Raw genomic sequence first — 15,996 nt, 5'->3', positions numbered from 1 at the left:
TTGTGAAGGCACTGACTGTTTGGTGATGGTGGGGTACAGCGCAGCATATCATTACCCCGCCAGCGTCACAATTCGCAGCTGTCTGGCCCTGCGAGGTCCAGCGTCCAACACTCATCCAGAATCTTCCACGACCTGGGATATAATTCAGGACCCTCGACCCCCCATCGCCTTGGACTGACATTGAACACGCACTCGGACTCACAATCCTAGTGACAGCAAGACTTCCACACGCCAAGATGCCCGTCGACTACAGCAAATGGGTAGGCGCCACCTTTTGAGCTCCCATGTCTCGTCGTGATCCCCTCTGACATTTCCCCAGGACAGCCTCGAGCTCAGTGACGATTCGGACATTGAGGTCCACCCCAATGTCGACAAGCGCTCCTTTATCCGCGCCAAGCAGAACCAGATCCACCAAGAGCGCCAGCAGCGACGCTTCGACATTGAACGTCTCAAGTACGAACGAATCATCAACGATGGCCTTCTCAAGCGCATATCGTCCCTCGTCGCGGCGCTCAAAGCCCACGCCCACGAAGCGACGAGCCGTAACCCCGGCGAGGTGGCCTTCCAGGCCGTGATGGAAAGTGCGGGGAAACCGGAGGAGGACCAGCCGCCCAAGAGGCCCGAGGGTCTCCAGGCTGCCGAGGGCGAGGAGAACCCGACGTACTCCAAGATGATGGTGGCGTTGCTGGACCAGGTGAACAAGGCCCTGGACGAGAAGAAGCCCGAAGATCGATACACGGCCATGACCGAGGAAGTGCAGATGCACGAGAACAAGGTGCTGGACCTGCAAAGGCAGCTGGAGGAAAAGCTCGCGGAGCTGGAGAAGGAGGAGAAGAGGAAGATTACAAGCGATGCGTACCACACGGGGTTTGACAGCTCGCACGTGTCCAAGTCGACGCTGGAGGACAAGGCAAAAGAGGAAGCCGCGCAGAGTGGACAGCAAAAGAAGCAACCGGAGCTGTTGAACCCAAAATTCAAGCCTGCAGACACGCAAAGCAAGTCGACACCGGACGATGGAGAGGAGGAGGAAATGGAAGCGTCACCGGACGCCAAGAAGTTTGCTCAGTTCAAGACGAATGACTTTAGGGGCAGCGCGCAGTTCATCAGTGAGCATCCTCACATACTGAAGGAGAGCGAGACGGACGGTCTCATGGTGCTGGCATTCGACGCCGCTCTGGAGATGAAGGACGAGTATGCGCGGCAGTGCGTGCACCAGGCCCTGCTCCTCCAGTACTGCCGGCAACTTGGCCGTGACGGCGTGCCGCTCTTCTTCAAGCGCATCACCACAAAGGACCATCAGGCGCAGCAGATGTTCTACAAGGACGTGCAAGACACATATATGCGCATCCGCAACCGTGCCAGAGAGATTGTGCGGGAGCGGACAATGGAGGAGCAGCAAGGTGGCGTCGAGCAGATCCAGCTACACGCCATGGAGGAGGGCACGGTGATCAACATTCGCATCCCCGAGAAGGGCAGCCAGGACGAGGAGGAGCAACGCGCGAGGAAAATCTTTGAAGGGTTCTCGGCGGAGATGCGCAAAGCGCTCGAGTCGGAGAGCCTGGATGAGGTGAACAAGGTTCTGGGCGAGATGAAGGTCCCCGAGGCGGAGGCCATGGTGGAGGCGTTCGGCGAGGTAAGCACACTGTGTCGCGAGTATGGAGAGGGCAATGCTAACGTGGATGAACAGGCCAACATTCTCAGTCTCGAGGAGAAGATTATTGACGCAACAACGGAGGAGGGTCAGAAAAAGCTCAAGGAGCTGGAGAAGGCCGCTGCCGCTGAGGAGAAGTATGATGATCCCGAATGAGGCACACAATAGCGTGATACCGGAATGCTGTATACCACAGAGATGCTCTCAGTCAATGAAGATACGTAGTGCTACAGAAGAGATAGCAAAGTGTCGATATTACGAGGTCGAGAGCTTCACCGTGGGACGGAGAGGATAAAATGGATAAAAATAGGTTATGCAAGCCACCGATCTTCACTGCCTGCCTGCATTGAAGATCAAGTCTAGACTAGTCCCCAGGAGGATAAGCGCCCCAGGGGCACTTCAGAGCACGAAGCTTGGCCTGGCCTGGACATTGAGACCAGATCCAACCTCCTCGCCACGATGCATAAAGAATATTCATTCTTGCTAAAGACCGTGACTTGTAATTAGAGTGGCCGTCGAAACGCAATCTGCGTCGCTACGTATTTGAGCCCTCGTCCACCAACTGCCGATCGCCATCGCCTCCACTCCTAATTAGACCTCTTTGTGAGCGCCAACAGCTTCCACCCGGCACTGGTCCACGGCCAGCAGTGCCCCAGCATGAATGGTATCATGATGCGCCCAACGCTTCAATGATCGGGTTCGATGCTTCGAGGCAGCAAGCCGCGCGGTTTCAGGGTCTTTCCGCTGCCCAGACCTGGCACACAGGAGGCGGTGGGCGACTCCACTGGCTGACGTTTGAGGAGGCGCAGCATTTCACCGTTTGATCTTCCTTCATTCATTCGCACACAATGAACAACGCCAATGTTGCTTCGCCCAAGTCTGATGTTTGTGTGTTTTATGCGCAGAGTCTGTACAAGAGCAAGGGACATCTTCTGATTACAGTACTCTCCTTATTCTATTCCATCCCTATTGCCAACCTCACTTCCTCACCTACTCCGTATCTTACATTTCCTTCTCGACTGTCGCTTATCCTATTTCCTGACTTCCATTCACTACGCCGTGCATATCATTTCTAGAAGCATTGCTAGCACATATTTCCAAACGCAGAGACAGCATGTGGTTCTCAGCACGGTCCTGTCTCGTCGCCGCAGCTCTCTTCTATGCATCCAACGCTCTTCCACAGGCCACAAGTGCTGATGATTCGACATCAGACGGCGCCAGCGCCCCCGTCGCCTGCAACAATTCGCCTTCACTCTGCTCCCGCCGCTACAACGAGGTCACACATCTCGGTGCCCACAATTCGTATGCCCTCCGCGATGCCTCAACGGACAACTCGATATCAGGGAACCAGTACTTGAATGCCACCCGGGCGTTAGACGCTGGCCTGCGGTTGCTGCAGGTTCAGACGCATCAAGGCGACACCACGCTCCAGCTGTGCCATTCGTCGTGCAGTTTGTTGGACGCAGGACCGCTAGAGGATTGGCTGAAGCTGATCAACACGTGGATGAATGAGAACCCCAACGAGGTTGTGACGCTCCTTGTCGTCAACGCCGACAACGCCGTCCCCGCTGACTTTCAGTCGGCTCTGGTCCAGTCCGGCCTGAGCGAGAGGTCGTACGTGCCGACCACAGCAGGCGCAACGGCCGATTGGCCGACGTTGCAGACCATGATCGACAGCAACACCCGCTTCGTCTCCTTTGTCACCAACCTCGACTATGACGCCACCGCCGCGCCCGCGGTGCTGCCAGAGTTCGACTACGTCTTTGAGACGCCCTTTGACGTCCAGGAGCTAGACGGGTTCAACTGCACGCTTGATCGGCCCTCGGGTCTGGACTCGGCCACGAATGCGTTGAGCCAGAACTACCTGTCCCTCGCGAATCATTTCAAGTACAGTTCCCTGGGCACGCTGGGCATCAGCGTGCCAGACGAGGACAACATCGAGACCGTGAACAGCAAGTCTATCTCCGAGGTGGGCGCGTTGGGCACGCACCTCGACGCTTGTCGCCAGGAGTGGGGCGGGGTTCCAAACTTTGTCCTGGTCGACTTCTTCAACGCAGGCGAAACGATTGTGGCGCTCGACTCGATCAACGACGTCTCTGATGCCGAGGGCAGGACCCAGCCAGAGGACGGCGGCAGTGGTGCCGGACTGAATGCCGCGGGCAGGCTGCACAGCACGTCTTTTGGTGCTTTGGTGGCCTTTGGGGCGGCGGTCTTCTTGCTTTGAGTACTTTGCACGAGCCTGCGGGCCGTTTTGATTTGTTTGAGTTAGGGGCATAGCGTGGCGTTCCTTTTTAGAGTACATAGTAATGGATGCCGATCATCCCCCGCTAGATTGTCTGGGGGTTTATCAGTCGAAGTCATCGCGTCCGTAAATAGCCCGGCAGGTTAGCTCTGCGGGCTTCTGAGCGGACATCTATGTGCCATGGTACTTGCAATGGCAAACTTGGACAGTGCCATCGGCGGCGATGACATATCGTGGGTGCTTGTTGGCCCAGGTCTCTGAGGATGCATAAGAACTGAGAAGAACGAAATCTACGAATCGACATGGAATTTGTTCACTGGCCACGCTATATGTGAGGTCTTGCCTACCCGGTATGCTTCAAGTTGCGCGCTACACATCGACTCCTCCTACCGGCATGTGCACTCACGATCTCAACGATAGCACCCATGGCCAGCTTTCGTACGCCGATCCGCATTGCATTGAATCGTTGCACTGTCTCGCGACCAGCTCGCAGTCTGCCATCACTATCTCACAAGTTTCCATCATTGAAAATGGACTACAGCTCCATCAACACCCCGCCAGCTTGTTATGCCGACTTTTGCCTGGTGCCGGTGGGTTTGACATCAGTGTCACTCGATGAGCTTCAATGCTGATGGAGAACAGGTCGGCACGGGTACTACTTCGGTCGCAGCGGAGGTCGCTGAAGTACAGAAAGTCATAAAAGCCAGCGGACTCAAGTACACGATGCACTCAGCCGGCACTACCCTCGGTACGTATGATTCTCCCCTGGATGGAGATGGCCGTGGAATATAAGAAATCGCCGCTAACTAGCAGTGAAGAAGGCCCATGGGACGAGGTCATGACAGTCATTGGCAAAGCTCACACCGTCGTCCACCAAACCGGCGCTGTCCGTGTCCAGACGAGCATGAGGGTTGGCACGCGGACTGACAAGAAGCAGACGGCGGAAGACAAGGTCAAGAGGGTTAAAGATCTTCTCGAGAAGTCGGAATAGGGGTGGTTTGTCTAGCGCAATACATCCACAGCCGCTATTCCAACAGTATTGTGTGGTATAGATCTATGTATACCTTGACTCTAAGTTTCTTGTCTGACAAACGGAGTGATGGCACAAGAGGCGGAAAACACTATGAATAATAAGACTACTAGTCAGGTATTATCTTGGAACTTCTTGATTAGAACACTTGGTTGTGGCTTGCAAGCACAAGTAGTTTGAAGGTACCTCACGATACGCTGTCTGCTCTTAACAGATCTCCACCCACACATGGCGATTGATTGATAGTGCATCTGATAGTACCCACGGCGCAAGCCACCTTCGATGACATGTGCTCGTCATTGATCACGCCAACCGCACATCACGCCCCAGTTAACAGCACGCTGTCGCAGGTGATCGCTGCATCGAGCTGCCATCCCGCCCGACTCTCCGAACGCGGGCAGATCATCAGGAACTAAGCCTTCGACAGACGGCGTCACTCGACCCGGCACGAACGACCATTACCCCTCGACAAGTCCGTCGATGTAGCCGACCTGTTTCCCATAGCATCCCCGAGTTGGTTCGACCTCCAGTAAAGCGACAACCTGCGACGGAACCAAGACGTTCAAGACGCGATGCTGGGTCCATCTAGCAAACCATACGGGACGCAGGCCTCGTCCAGCAATGGCGCCGAGTACGAGCCACTGAACGCGAGCGACGACGTGACCATTGCCGACTCCGACGATGTAGAGCAACAATCACGACGCTCGAGCCTCGAGGGCTCAACCATGCACAGCCGCGCCGACGAGGTGCCCTTCTCCCGGCTCGAGTACGCCATCTTCCTCCTCCTCGGCGTCGCCATGCTCTGGGCGTGGAACATGTTCCTCGCCGCCGCGCCGTACTTTGCCGCGCGCCTGGCCGCCTCACCCTCCATACAGGCAACTTTCCAGCCGTCGATCCTCGCCGTGTCGACCGTGACGAACCTGGTGGTCATGCTAGTCTTGTCCAACATGCAGAGCAAGGCCTCCTACCCACTGCGCATCAACCTGGCCCTGTCCGTCAACATGCTCGTGTTTGTGTTCCTCACGGGATCGACCGTGCTTCTGGCCCACGCCACGCCCAAGGTGTACCTGGGCTTCGTGCTCGTCATGGTCTGTCTGAGTTCCTGGGCGACAGGCCTGATCCAGAACGGCGCCTTTGCCTTTGCGGCGAGCTTTGGACGGAGCGAGTACATGCAGGCACTCATGGCCGGACAGGGCATCGCGGGCGTGCTCCCGCCCTTGACGCAGATCTTCTCGGTCCTCGCGTACCCTCCTTCTACCAAGGAATCCGATGGCGGAGAAGACCAGGCCTCAGCGTTTCTCTACTTTATCACCGCCGTGATCCTCTCGCTCGGCACCCTCATTGCCTTCATCCCTCTCTCGAAGCGACACGCACAGATCGTTGAGAGGCGCCTAACGGCCGAGATGGCCGGGTCCGTAGCCTCTGTCGAGGAAGCTGAGCAGGCCGCGCGCAAGCCCGTCTCGTTGCTGCGCCTCTTCTCCAAACTACGCTGGCTAGCGCTGGGTCTGATTCTGACATTCACGGAGACCATGTTCTTCCCGGTATTCACATCCAAGATCTTGTCTGTCAACGACGGACCCAACGCAGGCGCCCTGTTCCACCCGGCAGCCTTCATCGCTTTTGCCTTCTTGTTCTGGAACATTGGTGACCTCAGCGGTCGACTGGCCACGTCTCTGCCGTTCTCCTTGGGAGACAGACCGTTCCTACTCTTCCTACTGTCGGTAGCACGGGCGGCGTATATACTGCTGTACCTCCTCTGCAACATTGGCGGGCGTGGCGCCATCGTGCCGTCCGACGCATTCTACCTCGTCGTTGTGCAGCTCATATTTGGCCTGACAAATGGCTGGCTCGGCGCGAGTTGCATGATGGCAGCGGGCGACTACGTGGAAGACGAAGAGCGGGAGGCCGCTGGCGGTTTCATGGGATTGTGTCTAGTTATTGGACTGGCAGCGGGAAGTTTCCTCAGCTTCACGGTAGCTGGCGTGTAAGCAAGCAACACAGACATTGTATACGAATGTCTTTTTGCCACGACTCATGAAATTACAAAGTATACGACATGCTTCAACATGAAACTCTTGCACTGGGCGCTCAACTCGTGATTTTGAATACCTCCCGCCTATTAATTTGAAGATACTGTTGCCTCTGAAATCTCACTTGCCCATCCAATGCTCCCACTCATGCAATCCATATGCCGTGATATACCAAACCCACCCTGCAACAAATGCCGGCAATAACTCCAGAAACATGCTCACCAAGAACGTCCTGTCCCTTGTGGTCTATTTCACATTCAAAGGAAAGCTCAATCGCTTTGACTGCTCTTCAGTCGGTCTGGGAGCCTCCTTCCGATGGGCTTCGAGCCCAATGTGCACCTGTTTTGCACGTGTGTAGACTGTATATATCTTGGTTTCGTCCAGCGAGCAGTGTGCATCTTTATCGACGTACGGCGTCACATTCCTTGCGGCGGCCCGAACATGGATGACCTCTGGCACTTGTCGCTTGGGCTGCGACAATTCGAGTACACAACTCGTTGGCGGACGATAGAACGAGCCCTCGCATAACAGCCAGTCGGCAGTATAGAATCCACCGTCGATGAGATTCTGCTCTGTGCTTCGCCAATAGCTCAGCCTATGTTCAGAACTCTTCATGTCAAAGTCTCCGAACTTGATCTTGAGAGGACCAACAGTGCACCGACCGTTGGTCGCTCTCCGAGTCACCTGGGCGAAGCAAGTGCAGTCCCGAAGGGTCATGGCAAGCGCAAATCCTTGGTCGTTACTGGCAGCGCCCAAGGGACCGACCCGGTCCAGTTTTTCTTGCGCATCCCTGAGCTGTGTGAAGGCCTGCTGGTCACGGAGTACATTGAGCTCAGCGTGGAGATGCTCACTGTTACCGAGCTCCCCAAGCAGTGGCAGTAGCCGATGGGCGCTCTCTGCACGGACGTGATTGCCTTCAGCTCTCCCAAGAGCCAGCGGGCATGGCTTGGACATGGTTGGGATGGGTCTGTCCACGTCCGCTTCCATGACATAGCCCCAGAGTTCCTTGGCACATTGTCGGCAACGTGTAGCGTCCTTTGGCGCGCTGGGCGACTGAGACAGCCATTTAGGTTTGAACTCGACGATGAGATGGTCCGTACCTGCGATTGTTAGTTGACCGCGGCAACACGTGTTGAAGAAGAAGGCGGGAACTCACTGTCTGGCCGCATGTCCTCCACGAGGAAGCCCCAGTCGCTTTGGCCGACAAATGTACCCCTGAACTTGCCTTTGCGCGTATGGTCGATGCGCCGCAGGTGTGCATTGATAATATCAATGATGTCTGAATTTTGCAAATCCACCAGCTCTTGGTGTAGTACGTAGCTCCCTAAGATAGGCTGTATACGGTCACGATAATACTGCGCCTGCTCGATGTAATCAAATTTTGGCCGATCATCTTCAACGAATTCCTTCGCAAGCCGAATCAAAAGGCCTGATGTAGGTCAGTAATGCAATCGGCGCTGATCATCGAGCAATCTGGTGCGCCTGTAGCGGCAGAGGTAGTGGGATGAAGCTGGGTGACGACGTACGTATACCATCGTGGGTGAGAAAGCTTCCGTCTGGCAGGCAAAACTCGAAGACAGCATTGGCTGCACCTTCGCCCACCATTTTCCCCAAAGTGCAGCCCTTTGGCAGAGCTTTGAAGGGCACTCCGCCCTGGCGGGTCGCCCAAGATGCATTGCTTGAGGCGCTGAAGGCCCCAGATGTCGAGGGCGGGGGGACTGGGCCTAGTTGCCGTGGTCTGTTACAGTCGCGGGTACTCGCCGGGAACCCCAGGCTCGGTGAGCGGATGTCGAGGGTGACACCGGCAAAGGCAGAAGGCGAACTCAGTTTCGGAGGTGATTCCCCCAGCGTCATGATTGGAGCGCGGCGAGTGCCTTGCATCAAGCTGCAAGGCACAGCGGGGGAAGCCTGCAAGGTTTTAGTTGACCGGTGTAGAATATTAGGTAGCAAGGAGCAACGCTGCTGTGGCAGCTAATCGCAGCGCTACTTTAGTCCGGGGCCATGTGAATTGGTGAGAAACCTGGCGGTAATTAAGGTGACTGCTGCGGTTTGTTGGAAAAGGGTTACAGATGTTGTCAGGTTACAAATTGGCGGCGTTGACGCGATGGTGATGAGGGGAAGAGCCGAAAGACAGAAGAAGAAGGGCCTTTGCTCGAGTCAAGTCGCGACCAGCGGCAAGCCCGATTGAGGGACGTCCTTGCCTTTTATTAATGCCATTGGTACGCGACAATTGGAAGAGGAGATGGAGTCATCGCAGGTGCGACCAAGGCGCTGAACAGGCAGCGCAACCAACTCGAATGCCAATAAAAAGTAATTACGAGTACCCAGATTGTGATGACGCCTGGGCCTGACTGGAGGTAATAACCACGCACGTACGTTATTATTAGCGAGGCGCGACTGCGTGCCTCCTGGACCGTGGACGCGGCTCACCACCATATTGGCAGACGCCGGCCATCCGCAGACATCGCCCAGCTCCGGATTACGATCACCTGCAGACGATTGCTCCCACGCGGTCCATTACGGGTGGTTGTAGAGAAGCTATTGTTGGCATTACCCAAGGGATCAAGGGACAGAACCTGAGTATGTCACGCGCAGCAAGGTGACACATTCGACAGTCTTTTTGGTATGTCAGACTGGATGATAGCCATACGCTAGCTATAATCACCACCTGCCTCGACCGCCGGACCAGCTTGTGGCATCCGTACAGCGTCGTTATATCACTCGTGCATCTCATCGTTTTTGGACTTTGGGAAAGCTTCGCCATGCCCAATGGCCGACGTCAATTCAGCATTCCATGATATAATAATCATGCAAAAATGGCCAGCATAGGGCCGGTCGGCCCGGTCCTGCGAATTGTACTTCGTAGCAATGTGATTATCCGTCGAGTGGAGGTGTAAATGCAGCCACAGATGCAGATGCACGTCTTCGTTCTGGTAGCACTGTGATTCGCTAGTCGCGCTGAACCAAGAGATTTGCTCACTGGCACCCGTCATGCGCCCACCTTGCTGCATGGTACCTATTAGTGAGGATGATCAGGCTTCACTGAAGCGTTTGGTCAACTGATAGAAAGTGCTGCTGGTCTATTATTCAGATCCGAATTGATGTAAACAGTTGACGCGGATGGTATCAGCACACGCCTCTGGTCGATTGGACGAAGTAATACCCACAAACGTCGGCGCCAGTGGTTGGTAGGTATACGGCTCAGCTGCCACCAAGGGGAGTCACCAGACAACGACGTAATACGTGTATTGTACCGTGATAACATACTATATACTAGTAGATGCCTGGCAATGCATTGCTTTCATGCAAATGACTATCATGAAGATGCTAAACACGACTAGCTAGACCAGTATTGTGCAAAGGAGTCGCGTCGCACTACATTTTGAGGAACAATCTTGGATGCCTTCGTGAAGGACCGGATTGATCTCATGGTGCATGAGACTCCGCCTCTAGCACGGGTGCGAAAGTGCTCATTTTCGAAAATGGTACCAGCTCGGGGCCCGAAATCCGGCTTGCCCCGTGTGAATTTCCGTAGTAAAACACTTGACGGGTTTGCACAACGTAGTGCGGGCTGACAGTGCACGCGACAGGGCGTCCCTCCAGCGTCATCCCCACGCTGCGACCCTGCAAATTCTGTGTGAAGCGCGGCACCCATTCCATAGCTTCTTGGAATTGCCCTCTCCTAATCACACTTCTGCCCTCCTTCTCCAAGGCATTATCAGTATTAACTCGACCACTGCCAGCGTGTATCACCTCAATCTTTCTCAAATCAGAAGCTTGCGGCACGGCGACTTGTCAATAATCTTCCTGGCCAGTCAAGCAACTCTCGAAACTCGATCCTTGATTCTCCGAGCCTCATATCGCACTGCATCAACAGCATCACAAACATCGGACCCTGATGGTCGCGCGACAGGCGACGCCATACAAACATGGCCTTCAACTTTAACTGGTCGCCTCTCACGGCCGATGCGGACTTCTACGCCCGAGCTCGCGATCTTTTGACAAATGCTCTCAATAAATCGCCCAAACCGCCCATCATTGTCGATGACATCCTCGTCTCGGAACTCAACCTGGGCACTGTGCCCCCGGATCTCGAGATCCTGGAGATCGGCGACTTGGCAGAGGATAGGTTCCGTGGAATCTTCAAGATGTGCTACACAGGCGATGCCTTCTTGACACTCAAGACCCGAGTGCAGGTACGTCGACGCTCGATGCCTCCGATTTGTGCCCTCCCTTCGTCGCATCGCCAGACCTCGGGGTTGCGTGACGGCCTCCCGACAACGCCCGATCTCACGTTCTCATGCACCACAAACAACAAGATCCTTTCTGCATTTCACACGATACCCGATTCCCTTCGCTCAAAATTCTCTTCAATCATCATTCCACAAGCTGCGAACGAGTGTTTGCGGCATCTGGCAGAATTGCGTCACAACTGATGTTATGATTGCGCTCCAAATGAACGGCGTGAGGAACCACCAACCTTGAGACACCAATGTGACTGGTCTCAACACGACGTGATTGCAAGACTGTCTGCAATACACTTGCAGCCAAATCTTGTGGCGCGACGCGTCGACGGTCTTGCGATTGCTTGAAACAGCACCCCCCTGTCTGAACCAAATTGCAGCTATAACAGGCGCTGATATACAAATAATAGGCAAATCCACTCAACACCTACCTGGACTCGAAGCCAAGCTTCACATCCCCGAAGCCTCTTGCTGCCGCGTCTGGTCTAACGATTCCATTGTCAATCACATTGTCGGAGATCAAGCTCTCGGCCTTCATTATTCTTGTGTTCTCCAAGCAAAAAGGCCTTACCATTGTCTTTCGAAATGACCCTCTCGAGTCACTCAAGGTCTCATCGACCTTTGACTCGATACAGTTCGTCCGTGACTATTTGCAACGCACAATTGAGCAACAGCTGAGAAACCTGATGATGGACGAGCTACCGGCGATCATTCACAAATTATCATTGCAACTTTGGTGCCCTGATCAGGTCAACAAGGCTGCTGACGTACCGAAACCGGGCGAGGCCGACGAAGCAGGCATAGATCCTTTCTCAAGCCCTCCAGAAGACCCGGTGGACTCAAATGGGAACCCAGTGGATCTCAACACCTTGTCCGAGCTCTCTGCCAACGGAGCCGGCGAAATGCAAGGCCTTTTCTCTCAGAAGAACCTTTTGCGACTGGGCGCCTTGACCGATTCACACCGCACACTGTCACTTTTCACGCCGGGTATCAGTGACGTCGTGTTCCGCGCGTGGTCCGGCCCTGGGAAGGGTTCTGATCAGCTCACGCCTGCTATCGGTACACCAAGCTTGTCGAGAACGCACTCGGCCATTGTTGGCAACAGCACGACCTACACATTCTCCGATACAGGAAGTCATGCACACGGCCACCTGCCGAGCAGGCCTTCTCTAGTCAGTCTACAGTCCGCCTCCGCCGGCATGGCACTCGGTGCTGGTGGGCGTGCGCGAAGCGGCCGCAAGAAGAAGACCCGCGTAGTGAATCTGAGACGGAAGAGAACCGAGGCGGACAATTCGGATGCAATGACCGAGACCAGCGCCTCAGACACGGGTTCTATCAATGTTCCTCTCTCGGAGCCTCTCCCGGCGAATTCTATCCCTGAGCATCCTGAGGCTGAGACTATGTCGGATGTTGGGTTCGACACCAAGGCACGATCTGTCCGCGAAGAGAAGAAAGTCGGTCACCAACCGAGCCAACTGACTACCGAAGTCAAGTTCGAACCTGAAAAACCTGCGGAAGCAGCGTCAGAGCCCGTCTCCGAGACAGAACCCGCTCTGCGTAGCACTTTGGACGATGCCAAGCCTCGCATGTTCAAACGGGCCAACTTGGGCCATGAACGCGCCAGCGCGAGCTCCGACACATCGTCTGTCATCCTGGAACAAGCTTGGATCAAGAAGATGGCTGGCGAGATTGCCACCCGCATCTATGACGAGAAGAAGCGAGGGGACGGTCCGGCTTTCCCCGGCCAGCCGTGGACTGAGCATGAAGACGCCCCTCCTGCGTACGAAGCCGCCGCCCACTAAACATCCAACAAGTCTTAGCATCAGACCGAGACACCCTGTACACGCTAACACGCTAGCACACTCCTTCCAACTTTTATTTGCATCTGCTTCTGAGCCACGTACAGGCGTTTGTTGGTTTGGCACCGAAGCATCGAGGCTGCGCCTCGTTTTTTTGATAATGTTTACACACTGAGCGTTCGAAAGTATTTGAGAGTTTTGACGAGCATCAGACGAGCCGTCCCGGGGATCACAAGAGTCAACCATCAACATGGATGGTTCTCGACTTGTGAGAGATGATTCACGTCTTTTGCGAGAGGGGAAAAATGGATTTTGAGGTGTTTCCTGCTTGAGATTGCCAGTCCCGGGAGGATACTTTAGGCACAAGAAAGAGGAGTCGGGAATCGGGACTGGCGTTTGGGATTTTGGCTGCGAGTACGTTTGTGTAGATCAGTGTACGACATGGTAAAGCAAGGGGACGAGAGTCCTAGGAACATACTCCAATCTATAACGTTGGACAGAGGTCGTGCAACTTTGGTGCTGTGTTTGACAGTGTACGTCTGTTTTAAATTGACTCTGGTCAACGCCGACCTACTCTGCCCATGGAGAGCCTCTCTTCCTAAACCCGCGTCTCCCTCAAACTACGAAGGAACGTACCTCTCTCTAAGAGGCAGCTTTCCCTGTCGCTGTCGCCGCCGAGCCATTCTCGCTCTTGAGACGTGCCAACTCCTCCTCCTTGGCCTTGAGCTCGGCCAGTGTTTTCTGCGTCCACTCCTCCGCCACCGCCTGGGCCTCCTTCAGCTTCTTGACCTCGGCGGCTTCTGTCTCACGGCTAAACGGCTGCCCGGGCCTGTTGCTGGCGGGGATCATGGCCGTCCGATCCCAGACCTCGCCGCTCTCGGGGTCGGGCAGGGGCGGCGGTTGCGCGGCCGCCCGCCCCTTGCCCTTGCCCTTGCCGCCCGCCGGTTTCCAGCCTTTGGGGACGGCGCCGGCCGTGAGAATGCGATAGAAGGCGTCAAAGGGTTCGTTGAACAGCTGTTCCTCGTAGGCCCACGAGCGCACCTCGCCGTGCTCTGTGATCATGGCCTGCTTCTCCTCCTCGGTCCTACCGTACGGATGGAGGCGCAGGTAGTGGTACGTCGTCTGTGGTTTCTCGCCGCTCTCGTTGACGTAGTAGAGCTTGACGTTGACGTCGAATTCGCCCCATCCCGTGTCCGTCACGAGAAATGGTTTCCCCGGCTCCCCGTCGACCATGCGGACGTGGTTCGGCACGGACTCGTGGAGTTTGAACTGCACCCGGCGCAGCCAGTAGGTGATGTCTGTGTCCTCAACACCCTTGACAAAGACCTGCCAGGAGTGTGTGTGGTTTTCGGCGACCCCCGGGGGCTTGGGGTTCGCGTCGGAGAAGGGGACGGCGGTGCTGCCGATGATGAAGGGACGGCGGACCTGTGTGAGCTTGACGCGTTTGCCCAGTTGGTTGGGTGGCGCCATGGCGGCGCTTCAATGGTGTGGCGCAGTCAATGAATGGTTTCCGCAAAGCGCGATGCTTCGTAAATGTGTCGCGGGTATTGTCGCTGCGAGTGGACAGTTTGAATGGAAATGTCGAGTTGTTGATGGAAGGGTAGGAAAACTGAAGGTGGGATGCGACAGTTGCGAAATCCGATGCCGCCTACAATTCGTAGCGCCGCATGTGATGTTGGCAAGGGTCCAGTGACTCCGGTCTCTCTCTCCCCTTGCCCAGCGATCAGCAAAGACCAAGTTTAGCAGCAAATGTGAGCGAACCAAGTAACGAAATCCCAAGTACTTTATTGTGATGATCGGACGGCTGGCTACCCGTCGTCTATGTGGTATATATGCTCGAGTCCTATCTAAGCCCTACCCAACCGTCCTGATGTTTGATCCAAGCCCCAACGCCATCCCATGCGAAAAGAAACGCTGCTGACAATTGCCCTTGCGATGCGCCCTCAAAGCTGCACCGCATTGTTCAAAATGGTCACCTCCTCACCCGGCTGGAACGGCGGCAGGCCAATGTATGGACAGCCGTCACAGCGGAAGGCATCGCCCAGCGAGCAGTTGCCGCACGATCCTGTCTTGCCCTGGACGGTGAAGTCGAGTTCGTCGTATAGCTCGTCGGGCTTGAGCTTCATCGATTGGAGGTTCGCATCAGCGGCGTCGCGACGCGCCTGGTCCTCGACGTTGAGGCGCTCGGCGAGCCCGCAGGTGCAGTCTTTGCATGCGCGACGTCGTTTGCCCGGCTTGGGGGCGCACTCGGCAGCTAGAGAGTGTCAGCGAGATGAATTCGTCTGGTTCCGCGTAGGAGGCACGTACGCTGAACAATGGGTCGGGTGAAGTCTTCCGCGGTCATCAGATCATTCTCGTCCATAATCTCATCATCGTCGTCAAGATCGTCGTCCAAGTTGATCTGCACTGACTGAACAGGCACAGGTGCGGGCGCAACCTTGGGCGCACCGTTGGTCTTCTTCTTGCCCAAGCGAAGTGGCACGACAACTTCCTCCTCGACAACCTTCTCGAACGCGCCACCCTTCTCGGCCAGACCAGCCAGGATTGCCTCGCGGGCATCCTCGGATGCCAAGGGGCCGTCCTGCATGGTAAACTTGCCACCTTCTCTCATCGAATCGACCAGAGCTGTGAACACTTTCCGGCTCAACAGCTTGAGCGCCTCTGCTCTTCGTTCGCCGGTCGTGTCTGTCAGAACAAGGACAAGGTCGTATGTCGCGGCTGGCAATTTGATCAGCCCGGCGCTGAGGCGGTCGAGCATCTGGAGATCCGACGTCGAGCGATCGTAGGTGGTGAAAACATTGCGTAGCTTCTCCTCGTGGGCGGCAAGCGATGGAGGCGCAAGCAGAAGGGTTCGCTGGGCGGATGGGTTGAGGGCCGTCTTGACGGCAGGTGCTGGGACGAAATCGTCGGACGTGTCCATGATGATGGGGGCAGGCGCCATTTTCACTGAGGGTGAAAGGGCGACGGACAAACACGAGAAAAGTGTAGCGGGCGATCAAG

The 15,996-nt window shown here is 55.6% G+C and overlaps 8 protein-coding genes across 8 annotated transcripts; 5 read left to right on the top strand and 3 right to left on the bottom strand.

Annotated features, from left to right (window-relative positions):
• Nucleotides 1-236: 236 nt before the first annotated feature.
• On the top strand, nt 237-1,807 carry J7T54_002427 (cell division cycle protein 37; the record flags this gene model as incomplete). Its single annotated transcript, XM_051505605.1, has 3 exons — nt 237-260; nt 320-1,633; nt 1,688-1,807. 3 exons carry the CDS (start codon nt 237-239, stop codon nt 1,805-1,807), a joined length of 1,458 nt encoding a protein of 485 aa, XP_051363046.1.
• A 958-nt stretch (nt 1,808-2,765) lies between these two features.
• J7T54_002426 (PI-PLC X domain-containing protein) lies at nt 2,766-3,875 on the top strand (the record flags this gene model as incomplete). The annotated part of the gene is made up of 1 exon (XM_051505604.1): nt 2,766-3,875. One exon carries the CDS (start codon nt 2,766-2,768, stop codon nt 3,873-3,875), a length of 1,110 nt encoding a protein of 369 aa, XP_051363045.1.
• Nucleotides 3,876-4,423: 548 nt separating this feature from the next.
• J7T54_002425 (putative UPF0045 protein ECM15) lies at nt 4,424-4,884 on the top strand (the record flags this gene model as incomplete). Its single annotated transcript, XM_051505603.1, has 3 exons — nt 4,424-4,483; nt 4,536-4,641; nt 4,712-4,884. 3 exons carry the CDS (start codon nt 4,424-4,426, stop codon nt 4,882-4,884), a joined length of 339 nt encoding a protein of 112 aa, XP_051363044.1.
• A 611-nt stretch (nt 4,885-5,495) lies between these two features.
• Nucleotides 5,496-6,911, top strand: J7T54_002424 (nucleoside transporter family; the record flags this gene model as incomplete). Its single annotated transcript, XM_051505602.1, has 1 exon — nt 5,496-6,911. The coding sequence occupies one exon, from the start codon at nt 5,496-5,498 to the stop codon at nt 6,909-6,911; it is 1,416 nt and encodes a 471-aa protein (XP_051363043.1).
• A 311-nt stretch (nt 6,912-7,222) lies between these two features.
• Nucleotides 7,223-8,807, bottom strand: J7T54_002423 (Inositol-pentakisphosphate 2-kinase-like protein; the record flags this gene model as incomplete). Its single annotated transcript, XM_051505600.1, has 5 exons — nt 7,223-7,292; nt 7,366-8,053; nt 8,110-8,232; nt 8,302-8,382; nt 8,480-8,807. The coding sequence occupies 5 exons, from the start codon at nt 8,805-8,807 to the stop codon at nt 7,223-7,225; spliced, it is 1,290 nt and encodes a 429-aa protein (XP_051363042.1).
• A 2,075-nt stretch (nt 8,808-10,882) lies between these two features.
• On the top strand, nt 10,883-12,999 carry J7T54_002422 (Mitochondrial distribution and morphology protein-like protein; the record flags this gene model as incomplete). Its single annotated transcript, XM_051505599.1, has 2 exons — nt 10,883-11,149; nt 11,608-12,999. 2 exons carry the CDS (start codon nt 10,883-10,885, stop codon nt 12,997-12,999), a joined length of 1,659 nt encoding a protein of 552 aa, XP_051363041.1.
• Nucleotides 13,000-13,638: 639 nt separating this feature from the next.
• Nucleotides 13,639-14,466, bottom strand: J7T54_002421 (uncharacterized protein; the record flags this gene model as incomplete). Its single annotated transcript, XM_051505598.1, has 1 exon — nt 13,639-14,466. The coding sequence occupies one exon, from the start codon at nt 14,464-14,466 to the stop codon at nt 13,639-13,641; it is 828 nt and encodes a 275-aa protein (XP_051363040.1).
• A 473-nt stretch (nt 14,467-14,939) lies between these two features.
• On the bottom strand, nt 14,940-15,937 carry J7T54_002420 (uncharacterized protein; the record flags this gene model as incomplete). The annotated part of the gene is made up of 2 exons (XM_051505597.1): nt 14,940-15,250; nt 15,304-15,937. The coding sequence occupies 2 exons, from the start codon at nt 15,935-15,937 to the stop codon at nt 14,940-14,942; spliced, it is 945 nt and encodes a 314-aa protein (XP_051363039.1).
• Nucleotides 15,938-15,996: the final 59 nt, after the last annotated feature.

This window comes from Emericellopsis cladophorae, assembly GCF_022114955.1.
Source record: "Emericellopsis cladophorae strain MUM 19.33 chromosome Unknown NODE_15_length_399893_cov_118_242817, whole genome shotgun sequence".
NCBI classification, from domain to species: Eukaryota; Fungi; Ascomycota; class Sordariomycetes; order Hypocreales; family Bionectriaceae; genus Emericellopsis; species Emericellopsis cladophorae.
The sequence above is the reverse complement of the archived record's forward strand: the minus strand, read 5'-3'. Positions and strand labels throughout refer to the sequence as shown.